Raw genomic sequence first — 12,945 nt, 5'->3', positions numbered from 1 at the left:
TGACACCATTCTTGCCTTGAGCTGTGAATAAAGATTATTAACCTACGCCTAGAGATTGGAGGATCGATGGGAATATTCACCAAAAAGAGACAAAAAAATGAGTCGGTGGTAAAGGTATCTACAATCATATTCATATTTTAAGTAGAGACGTGAAAACAAAGATCAACTTCAAATATCCCATTAATTATTGTAAGTCCTAGATACACACGTTTCTAAAAAAATTGTTTCAGGTCAATTTCATTTCGTTTTTGCATCTTTTCGGTCATATGGCCCGCGACACGAGTGTCGGAAATTAAAATGGCCCGCAGTTCGATTTAGGTTGGGCATCACTGATGTAATGTATCCGACTATCCATATATGCTTGAAAACTAAAAAACTTAAAACCTATCATTGAAAGAGGGAAACAACCATAAAATGATCAATCCAATGTTCCAAGAGTTCTTTCGAATGCTAATAGGAGAAATGGATGGTTGCCTACTGATTCATTGTTCTCTATGTGAACTTAGTGACGCGAAAAATGCACCAACGCCCCATTGCACCCCCGTGGAGCTTCAATGCAGGGAGAAAATCATTTCTTTTATTGGGCGGAGAAATATGTATATAGGCAACTGAAGGAGTCGATACAATAACCTCATCACAAGAAAAATTGGTTTCTTCCAGTGGTGGTACATACAAAATGTAGACATGCCTTGAGATAATCGTATATCTTTAGATGCTAAATGTACAAATACGTAGAACTTATCTTATCTTTTAGTTGTCAACTGTACACATACGTAGAAATTATCTTATCTTTTAGTTGCTAAATGTACACATACGTAGAAATTATCTTATCTTTTAGTTGTCAACTGTACACATACGTAGAAATGATTTTTTTGTAGGAGCAGTTATGCTCATAAACCTTTTTGGCTGGAAGCCATTTATATTCCGACACTTGTACGACAGGTCGTATCACCTTAAAAAAAAAAAAGTCGTCCAGTGGAAACGATATAGCGCTGATTGTGTGTGCGTTGTGGGCAGAGGTGTCGAAGGGCCGGAATAAAACGCATTACTGGCAGGATTTGGCCTAATCACCGAAGCTTGGGTATCACGACTTAAAATTATAAAGATAGTAAATGGAATGGTCAGGTTCCACACATCAAGTAGTTCTGGCATTAAAATCTAAACACGAGGGTCTTACAAATGTGTATAATTAATACTTAAAGTCTGACCCCCCCCATTTCCCATCCCAGCCACTAGAACATAGTCTAAACTAAGATTGTCGTTCAAATGTGTCGACTTACAAGAACGGTCTTGGTTAATTGGAGGCCCTAGGCGAAGTGGTCCTAATTGAAATAAATTAAAAATAAAAGCAAAAAAAAAAAATAAAAGTATGCAATTTTTAAAAACCTAGTGTACTCCAACAATAATATTGAGGACAAGTTTCGTTATTTCTTCTCTTAACGCGACCACACAGAGTTCTTATGCCAAAGGCTGGCCCTGCTACTCATCACCGGCTCCAACTTAGCTAATCATTAGTATCACAAAAACATTACTTTTTACCAGATTAGCCACAGACTTGCCACCGTCGAGAAGCCCATTGAGACTGAAGATGATGAAGGCGCCCTCCACCGCTGTGCCGATCTCCTGTACGGTGCAGGCAGTGTCCAACACCTCCGTCCACCAATAACTTTTCAGTAGGCCCACTAGAATCCATACATACCTGGGGCCATACATACCCAGCCTGTAGGCCTACAGTAGATCAGATGATAGAACAAATCATTTACGTACATCTTAATTTTACTTATTGAGAATTTTTCTATATTCCAGGCATTGACACGAGAATATATCTAGAACATAAGAGAACATTTGGACTAAATTGTAACCAACAGAATGAACACATGGACAAGTATTTTTTTCCACAGATTAACATTTGCTACTGACTACTTCTAGTTAACGATATTAAGTGACCCAGTAAGGGCAAAAAAAAAAGATTAAGTGACCCAGCAATGGCAAAAAAAAAAAATTAAGCGACCCAGTAAGAGCAAAAAAAGATTAAGTGGACCCAGTAATGGCAGATAAGATTAAGTGACCCAGTAAGGCCAAAAAAGATTAAGTGACCTTGGAAGTGCGGATAAGATTAAGTAACCCAATATGGGCAAAACAAAGATTAAGTGACCCAGTACGGGCAAAACAAAGATTAAGTGACCCAGTAATGTCAAAAAGATTAAGTGTACTAGTAAGGATAGAGGAGATTAAATGGAACCATAGGCCATAGAAAAGTTTGAAATGTTCTTTAAATGTGGTAGAAAAATTAGGTAACAGTGTGGAACTGTTTTTATGTTTAAAAGTTTTAAAGTTTAAAAATCTAGTGATGTCTTTATAAAATGGTTATTGCTGACAGTTAGATGCAATTCAAAGAGGGTAACATTTATCTGGAAGTTTTCAATAGAGCATGCATTCATTCCTTAGTCAATCACAAACCTGACAGAACACTTGCCTCGCTGTGGATTCTCTAAACCCAGCCAGAAGGATTCGAACGTCCAAGTCCTGGTAGGATCAAAAGTAGCAAAGAAACTGTTGTAATGAACAAACCACTTTCTAGGGATAGTTTTGGCCCTGTCACTGTCTTGGCAATGTTCGAGTCTCTATCCTTGGTTGTGTCACTTTCTAGTCAATGTCTCTGTTATTGTCAGTGTCATGTCAAAGTCTATGTCTAAGTCACTATCATGTTAATTTCCATGTCTCTGTACCTGTCTATGTCACTGTCAAAAGCAATATACCTGTGTCTATCCTTTTAACTGTCACTATTTTTAAAATAAGTGTTTAAAGTTATTGCGCCTAAATCAGTAAGCTTTGGGCAGGAAGGGATCGTTAGCCATTGCTGGCTACCCACCTAGGAGATGGAAAACTCTGAATTCAAACTTCTGCTGCCTTGCAGCTATACCCAATCATTGGAAAGGTTTCGGAATCAACCCTGAGGAAAAATAAGGAGCCGGCGACTATGCAGCACTCAGTGCAACCCAATGATAGAGCCTGCTACCCGAAAACTGTATCGGCACTTGCTTGCCATTCTTTTGGATACAAGAGCTGCGTGGAGAGTAGGAAACTGAAGTGTGGGCGACATAGCTGCGTGGAGAGTAGGAAACCGAAGTGTGGGCGACATAGCTGCGTGGAGAGTAGGAAACTGAAATGTGGGCGACATAGCTGCGTGGAGAGTAGGAAACTGAAGTGTGGGCGACATAGCTGCGTGGAGAGTAGGAAACTGAAGTGTGGGCGACATAGTTGCGACCACAACTAATGCCAATTCATCTCATCATTCATGACTAAAGTTATGTATCTTTGTTTATGTTATTATAATAAAGGTTATTATTTTCTAAACACTTTCTCTCCTAATTGAAGATGCCAATGTTGATTTCAACCCATTAAACTAAATGGATTTCTTGGATTTATAAGCTTTAATTTGCGTTGAAAAAAACTGGTCGCCCCCAATTCCGTTACATAGATGTAATAAAACGGGACCTCAAATCAGTGAACATCAATACTGGAAAATTGGGAAGACATAGCTCTACATCCACATGAGGAAGTGTGCTCTGAGATAAACCATAGTCGTTCTACGACTGACGGAGACCAATAGAATTTGTGTTGTGTAAAAAGAGCATGCATTCGATACCAAATATAGCAATTTCTGATAACATACAAAAATGTTATTGAAGTTTAATCTAAACAGGATAGTGAAATGAAAATGAGCCAAACGAATAATACTATCGGAACAAGGAAAATAATTACGGATAGAAAGAGTTAAAATCACTCACCATCATTTCTTTCAGCTTTCCTGGCACTTCGACCTTGACATCTTTGAATGACGTCGATGACTTAATGATGATGTCGTGAGCCGAGAAATCTTTGTTGATGTCATTAAAAGCCTGAAGAAAAAGGTATGTGACGAGTTCAAATGTAGTTTAGAAATAAAGTTTATCTAACACACATTTTCTTATTCCAGTCGCTAGAAATAATGCATGCAAAAGCTTTAGTAGTTTCCATAGAAACAGTAAAATCGGATTTTCAGTTGGAGATTTTCACTATAATTTTTTTATTCGCAACAATGTCAAGGAGTCTATATTAAAAGATGGCTATCGCCAACTACATAATAAGGTTACTTTGTGCTTAGAAATGTGATTTCACAGTGCTAGAGAGGTACACACACTTAATCTTAGACCTTTTAAATTGCATCAACATTTCCTTTGGTTTTTATACGCCGGATACACCAATTAGCTAGCTATTTAGAGTTATCCGCTATGAATGAAAACTCACAATTCAATTTTTTTGGGATAACAAATGCGACAAAAAGACAGACGGACAGACAAATAGCATAAAAAATGACGGCTTTCTCTTCATTGGCCACTGTTAAAATGTCCTAAAGTTGCAGCTAATGAATGACTTACCAAAGATAACGTCTCATGGTCTTCATAGAGAGCCGCCACTTTGTCCCACTTGAAATACTTCACTAGCATTCGACGGGCAGGATTCAGTGCTGAATCTCCGATGGCAAGGCTGAAGAAAGTCCTGTACTTTTCCCTTTCTCTTAAAGCTGGTGACGTTTCAGCATAAGACACCTGAAAATGTAACAAACCATTACACATCATTCCATTTACCAGACCATCACTCCATGTACCAGACCATCACTCCATTTACCAGACCATCACTTCATTTACCAGACCATCACTCCATTTACCAGACCATCACTTCATTTACCAGACCATCACTCCATTTACCAGACCATCACTCCATTTACCAGACCATCACTCCATTTACCAGACCATCACTCCATTTACCAGACCATCACTCCATTTACCAGACCATCACTCCATTTACCAGACCATCACTTCATTTACCAGACCATCACTCCATGTACCAGACCATCACTTCATTTACCAGACCATCACTCCATTTACCAGACCATCACTCCATTTACCAGACCATCACTCCATGTACTAAACCATCACTCCATGTACTAAACCATCACTCCATGTACCAGACCATCACTTCATAAATATACATATATATTTATATGAGAGCACGCTAATCTTTCTATATAAATTAGAGATGGGAATCGAACCCAACTTTTAAAGTTCGGGTTCTGTTCGGTTCGCTCAGATTTAAGTTCGAGTTCGGTTCGGTTCGATGACGAGTATAGTTCGGGTTCGGTTCGGTTCGGTCAGGTCTAAAGTTCGGGTTCGGCTCGGTTCGATGTTAGGAAATTATGTAATAGCAAAATTAAGTTATAAGGTTTAATGCAATTTATTAGTTAAAACTTTTTTATTTGAATTTTTACATAAAAGAAATACTTTGCAATATATAATAGGCCTATGGGCAATACTTTTGCCAAAATAATGTTGCCTACATACATTTAAAGCGTTGTAAAAATTTCGGAGATAGAAATGAAGATGCGGCAGGTTTTTGCTCAAGTCGGCAAGTGGTTTAATTCAGGGTGTGACTCGGCGATAAGCGAATTTTTTTTAAAAGGCTAATATCGATGTGCTTTCTTTCAGAACGCACTATTCATCATAATAAAAAAAAAGTCGAGGGCCATATTAAATCTAATAATAAAGAGGCAGACCTGGCCAATAGAATTATGCAAGGGACATTCTAGGAAGGCCTACATATTGCGCACATACTTCTATAATGGGCGTGATCTTTTTAAAGAAATATTCTTCGTGTAAAGACGTCTCTATCGAGGATTTTTTTTTCACACATGAGTCTTCACTATTATAAATTGTAATATACAGAAGAATCACACTAGCGGAGATGTTTTAAAATGTTTTATTCAAAACGTTTTGACCCATATTGTGCATATGCGCCTCGCTAAAAGCAGTCTTCAGTTGACAAGGTCTTATTAGAAGATAAAATGACATCTCCACTTAATATATTTTAATTTTAAAACATGTAATTATACTAATATTCAGATAAGTTACACTAAACTTTTTTTCAATGTCCCCTCTCTTTGTTAGTTGGTCATTGGTTTGTCGCTTACAGACAGCTAGTACAATTGAAGCAATAAAGGCGTTTTATATTTTTACCGGTAAGGATAGTATAGATGGACTTTTTATTGTCCGACAGTTACGCTGGGCAGGGCACGTATCCCGTACGGGGGACGAACGTATGCCAAAGGCAGTCTTTTTTTGGTGAGCTAAAAGGCGGTCGACGTTACAGAGGCGCCCCACGGAAACGCTTCAAAGACCAGCTTAGGCGTCAACTTTCCTTAGCTGACATAGAAGAGAGCACTTGGTTGCATGCGGCCTTAGAACGAGTCAGTTGGAGTTTACTCCCAAAGGCCGCGGGATACACATTTGAGACCAAAAGAAAATCCGCTGCCGAGGACAAACGCAGACGCGAAAAGAAAAACTAAATCGACCACCTGCGAACAGTGGTTATGCTTGCCCTGGATGTGGCAAAATATGTAGGTCACAGCTGGGCCTGCGCAGCCATGGGAAAAACTGTATTCCTCACTAATCTTCGGACTCGAAGACAAGCCTTATAATAATGTATAAGCTTAATAAACTTTAAAATAAAGTTCTTATGTGAACAACTCAATATAGCCTAACTGTTATTACAATATTCACATATTTAACTTTTGATAGAGATGTAATATTAATGAAATATACTGATATTTAACTTGAGATAGAGATGTAATATTTATGAAATATACTGATATTTAAACAAAATCTAGGTCACCACAAAACAACGTCTTTACTCTTTCATGTCTCAAGATTGTCTGCCGTTTCACGTTTGCATTATTCTAATTTCATCATCCTTTATGCATAAACACCAATCAATCGCTTAACCTCTTCTTACCGCCACCAGAAAACACACACACTATGACACCCCTTTTTGTCAAGAAGTTGCGTCTCCCCATCCCCCAATTCAAGGTACTAACCATCCCCACCCACGGGAGAGGACCCAAAGTTTGAGAAACGCTGCATTAAAAATACTGATGATCAATAATGCAAAACAGAATAATAGTAAAAATATTCAGGGGCGTAGATAGGAATTTCTCATCATTTGGGGGCCCGGGAGGGGCTGGACCTCTTAGGGGCCCCTGCATTTTGCGTAATATTGAATATTTATTGTAAAAAACACTAATTTGGGGCCCCCTCAAGTAGGGGCCCGGAGGGATTTTACATTTCTCCCCCTCCTCCCCCACCCTTGCTACGCCACTGATAATATTTTAATATGGAATACTTCACAATTTTGTAAAAATAAATCACTTAATAGAAGATAATTAAAATTTATTTTAAACTAGGACACAAATGAACTTATCTACACTCTCTAATCGGCAAAATTATTCTACTCTCAACTAACAGCCATCTCAAATAAAAGTGACAATATTTTAATGTCACCTTTCTACTTACTAGGAACTTGAATCTAGATCTAGATCTAATTAGAGGGCGCCTATTCGACTCAAAACCAATATTGCAAACAGCCCGCGAAAATTCAAGGTTAGGGGAGAGTCGGCACGTACGGAAAAACCCATGGGAATCAAAGCGCGCCGCTTTTTTTTTTTTTTTTAAATACCCCCCCCCTCCCCTCCCAAGTTTTCAAAGTATAATGGAATCATTAGAATTTAAATAAAATATTTAAGTAATTTTTTTTAAACCCAAAATATAAAAAAGGGATGTATAAATTGCAAAATTAGTTCGGTTAAGAAAAGCAGGGTTCGTTCGGTTCGGTTCGTACCAAGCAGTTTCAAAGTTCGGGTTCGGTTCGGTTCGGTCATAAGTGAGGTTCGAGTTCGGTTCGTTCGGTTCGGGTTCGGTTCGTTTCCCATCTCTAATATAAATAAGCAAAGTGTTCCGCTAATGAAGTCTGGGAAACACTACACTAGATAATGAGACAAAAAATAAGGAATAGTGCTAATGTTTTCTTAAACTAAATTTAAAATCTGGTGATATTGTATCTACACTCAAACAATCATTCAGGGGACATTACATCATTTGTACACAGTATAGAAACACAAACTCAAAATGGGCCCCCAAAGTGGCCCACTCAGGCAGGTAAAAAGGCATGTGCTCGTGTCGATAGTGTTGCCGATACTGTTTTATTGTTAGTTCGGCTAACGAATTGATACCACAGGATACGGAGATTTATTATGTTATTATTATTACATTGTTAATATTCATATGCATTCAATGAACTGATCGTTATAAAGATTTAATCGTATCTCATCTATATCAGACATTATTTCAAAACAGAATAGAATTACGTCCTACGCATTTGATGTGTCAATCTAGTCATGCATGTAATGATGGCCTCAAGGAAAAAACATTTCCCTTTTGTTAAATGTCTAAGTAGGAGGAGAGATGGCTGAGTGGTAAAGCGCTTGGATCCGAACAGGAGGGTCCCGGGTTCGAATCCTGGTGAACACCGGTCTTTTTAGGGCGCCTCTCCACCCAGTTGTAATAGGTTCTTGACATTAGTTGGGGAAAAGTAAAGATGACCACATGACACCTTCGTTAACCGTAGGCCAAGGATGACCTTTACATCATCTGCCCTATAGACCGCATGGTCTGAAAGGGGAAACTTTGCTTTCTACTCTGAGTTTTGTGTAGTTTCAAAAACTGTATAATGTTAAGTGTATAGTATGAAACACTGCTTATTCTTATTTTCCGTTGCTTTAAATTATATTCAACTTTTATGCATACTACATAGATTCCTTCTCTTTGTAAACAATAGTAAACATTTTGTGCACAATATAATTTATATATGACAGTATGACAAAAATAATCAATTTAGTATTACAAACTATTAAAAATATATTTAAAAAAAAACGAATCCATTAGCATAATTGTGTTTAAAATATGATGTAAATACATTATGCATATTAAAATAAATTTCCAGTATTTACTATACTGTAATAGTGAAAAGTTGTAAAAAATGGTTGTATTTTTATGAAAAAAACTGCTTGAATAATTAATTTTAAATTATTTTTTTTTTGTTTTCAGAAAAGTAAAAAGTAGCCGTTGCATCAGAACTTTGAAAGATCTAAAATGTCATGATAACTTATTTTCAATAACATTTCTAGTTTTTGAGGTCTAAACGGAACGGACGGACGGACAGAAAGACCACACAAAACTAACAAACGTATAGCGGCTATTCTCCATTCGGGGCCGCTAAATTATTTTCATAAATATTTATTCTTGCTCTTAGCAAAAAGCTCAAGAGAGATTAATGGTCTAACTAAATAGTTCAAACAAACTTGCATGGCGTTAGTAAAATGCAACGAAATTGTTGGCTTTTTGGAACCTTAGGATATAAAGACTGAAAAGACAAAGAAATAGTACCTGTTAGTAAGAACTTTATTTCATTAATATCTGAGATCTCTTTTATATGTATACTGAGATAACTTAAAATATACCGTAATCACTTCTGTAATTGTAAGTTATAATCATACATAGCCTCATAGGTGGTCTACGATTATACGTTAGAGATTTATTTCAAAAATTTTTTCCTAGATCAGTGTCTCCCAAACTGTGTACCAGGAACTATTGGAATAATAAATTTCTTTATATCAGTAAGTAAAGTGTCCCGTTACATAGTCAGAACGTGATAAGTGTTCCGTTAATGAAGTCTGGGAAACACAAGACTCTGCGATTATACAGCAATATAGGAAACAGTGCTAAAGTTTTCTTAAACTAAATTGTTTTTGTTTAAAATATGGTGATATGGTCTCTACATACTATCAAACAGTAATTCTGGGGACATTACATCATTTGTACATAGTATAGTAACGTATAGTACTATATAGATTATCTCTAGCAGTCCTATTCAGTTCATGTTTAAAAGTCGACCTGGTCATCAAGGGGATTCTTTTTCTGCTATTTTTTTTTCATAATTATATTTTAGTGCGAGCTTTAAAAAAAAAAACAAGAAAAAAGACGTGTCTCGTGTCCAAGCATTACAATAACATAATGTGCTCATTTACTGACATTATTTATCAATGTTATGAGAGATAGAGTCCTCCTTTTTTGAGACGTGTCCAGCGTCCGGAAGGCATTGATCCGATGTGTGGAAATGTTCGGCTTACACTCCACAAATCATCCACCAATTGAATTCGACCATTTAGTTATAAGTACGCACACTCACTTGTTTAAGGCAGTAAGGTAACAACTTTTTCATTGACAGCTTCCTTCATTAACAGATCAAGGCGGTTTAAATGAGACCTTATATAGTCGGAGCTCCCCGTGATATGTGGATCTTTTCTTTTTGTATACTAGGGCATACTTTTAGCGTTGAAAGAACATTTTCGATGATCAACACACAGCACTGGGTGATCCGGGGGTGGGGGGTGGACGAATGTTAACAGAGAAATCACACAATTTGTATACGAATTCTTCACTTATTTTAATAATATATACTAAGTATTCATATTTTAACCTATTTTTGGATTATATCGCCCCCTTCTAGTATGTTGTCAGATTTGGTTTGGGGGGGGGGCGATTGTATCGATTTCCCCCCTCCCCGACCCTTAACTTTCGAGTGGGGGCGATCCAGTTTTTTTTTTGCAGAAATCACAGTTGGTTAACATAATTAGTTACATATCTATACATCTATATGCTAAAAGGTACTTGTAATATATATTTAAACTAATCTCTATACTATGTCGTTCCCCTTCTGGTATCATGGCAGTGCTGGTGGGGAGTGGGGGGGGGCGGTCCAATTTTAAAGCAGAAATCATAGTGTGTGAACAAAAGTAGTTGAATATCTATATAATATAAGCTACATATTGATATTTGAGCCCATTTGTATATTATGTCTCAAACACACACTAATTTCAAATGAAATCATAAGTAAATATACAATGAAAGAGTGTTGTACCAGGTGGTAGGGGCGATAGATGTAATCCCACTTTCACACCTGGCACATCAATACTTTTCTTTTTGTATTAGAGTTAAGAAATTACAAACTTTTACAAAATAAAATCTGTCACTGATATGTGTTATATATGCTATAAATTACATATTTATATCGAGTCGCCCCAACCCCTATTCTTTAATGCCAAAATGCAATTATTAGCAATAATTATTTTTAAAAAAGAGAGAGAACTCTTACATGGGTATTGATTCACTCTACCGGCTCCGACGAAAACATGATTTTTTAAAACAGACTAGTCAAATAGGGCGACAGAATCTATGCATTGCGCATGAATTAAAATAATTATTTAAAGAATTTGTTTTGGTAAATATTTAGAAACCGTAAGACATCCTTAAGTAAAGATAAAAAGGTTTAGACAATAGTGAGCAAATAGATGTTATCCTACTAGATTTTTCCAAGGCTTTTGACAAAGTACAAAGTATCTTTAGTACACCACCATAGTTTGATCAAAAAATTAAAATATTTTGCCATTGATGGTCCATTGCATCAGTGGATTAAAGATTTTCTGATAGGGAGAGAGCAAACTGTAATAATAAATGGCTCTAAATCAACACCAATAACAGTAAACTCAGGTGTACCTCAAGGAACAGTCTTAGGTCCACTACTATTTTTAATTTACATAAATGATTTACCAAATTGCATTAGTTCAGGCGATTGCATAATATATAGAACAATAAAAACAACACAAGATACAGAAATTTTACAAAGAGAATTAGATGAATCACAGAAATGGGAATCAAATTGGAGCATGTCTTTCCGCCTATGTATACGTTATTTATAAAAAAAAAAAAAAAAAACTAAAAGAAATTAACACCAATAACACAGACTAAAAACGTAAAATACTTAGGGGTTATAATAAATGAAAAACTGTCACCGAATCCACATATTGATGAAACTATCAAAAAATCATACAAAGCATTAGGGTTTGTTAAAAGAAATTTCTAAATCAAATAAGAACATAAAATAAAAATATTATTTAACCTCGTTTAAATAATAAAATATAGATCCTCTGTTTCGGACCCCTCAACTCAAGAAAACATTAAGAAACTTGAACAGACACAAAATGGAGCAGTGAGATTCATAACAAACGAATATTCACATTAGACTAGAGTAAAATCCATAAATTTAGAAAGCCTTCAGGATAGCAGACTTAAAAGTAAAGTAGCAATTATACATAAAACACTGAACCATAATCTTCAACTAAAAAAACAAAATTTAATAAAATACACTGAAAGACACAAAGATAGGAGTGCGCTCTTCGCTCCATATGCTAGGACAAATGTGTACAAATGCTCCTTCTTACCTAGCGCCATTAGAGCATGGAATGGGTTGCCTGAGCTAGCCAGGAAAACCAGTGACTTGGTAGAATTTAAGTCATTGGTTTATATGCATGACTAAATGCTTGACGTATAGGACGTAATCATCTTTTTTTTTTCTTAAGTAACGTCTGTATCATATAAGATAAGATAAGAAGATATAAAAGTAAGAATAGAGAAGAGTTCGGAAAACAAATATTTTTTTCTAGTCCCTATGTATAAAGTATAAATAGAAGTAGCACAGAATTAGGACTTCCTGTATTTGATTTCTTTTCCATTTAGTCACGTGATCTTATTGATAAAACAATTTAAAAAGCTGTCACGTGACAACCATCATGAATTAAACATGAGATCGTAAATTATATAGAAGAGATAGAGCACCACGTGGCTAAATGTTGTTTGTTTACGATTGGTGAATGAGGTCCAGTCTATTCCTAGGTCTAGGTCTAAAACTCTTATTGAACTCTAAGATGATAAAACTTCTTTTCGCAAAGATAATTTTGTGCTTTAACACATAAACATACTAATTATTGTCCATTCATTTGATATTTTAATCAATTTAACATTTAAATTTGTTTTTCTAAAGCATTTTTAATACATTCGTTCGCTGTTCGCTAAAGTTGCGTAGCCGTGTTGAGATAGGCCTATATTCATTTATGAAAAAAGGTCACGCATGCGCAACACAGAATGAACTCTATAAAAGCCAATTTTTAGCGGCCCC

At 36.2% G+C, this 12,945-nt stretch overlaps 1 protein-coding gene across 1 annotated transcript in view; it reads right to left on the bottom strand.

Annotated features, from left to right (window-relative positions):
• LOC106063140 (uncharacterized) overlaps positions 1-12,945 on the bottom strand; it is a 150,076-nt gene that overhangs the window by 31,511 nt on the left and 105,620 nt on the right. The window contains exons 4-7 of the mRNA XM_056037516.1: positions 4,422-4,592; positions 3,792-3,902; positions 2,461-2,526; positions 1,540-1,728 (exon numbers count right to left, since the gene is read on the bottom strand). Coding sequence (XP_055893491.1) covers positions 1,540-1,728; positions 2,461-2,526; positions 3,792-3,902; positions 4,422-4,592 — 537 coding nt within the window. The remainder of the gene's footprint in view (positions 1-1,539; positions 1,729-2,460; positions 2,527-3,791; positions 3,903-4,421; positions 4,593-12,945) is intronic.

Source organism: Biomphalaria glabrata, chromosome 8, assembly GCF_947242115.1.
Source record: "Biomphalaria glabrata chromosome 8, xgBioGlab47.1, whole genome shotgun sequence".
Classification (NCBI taxonomy): Eukaryota; Metazoa; Mollusca; class Gastropoda; family Planorbidae; genus Biomphalaria; species Biomphalaria glabrata.
Note: the sequence above shows the minus strand (reverse complement) of the source record. Positions and strands in the feature narration are given on the sequence as shown.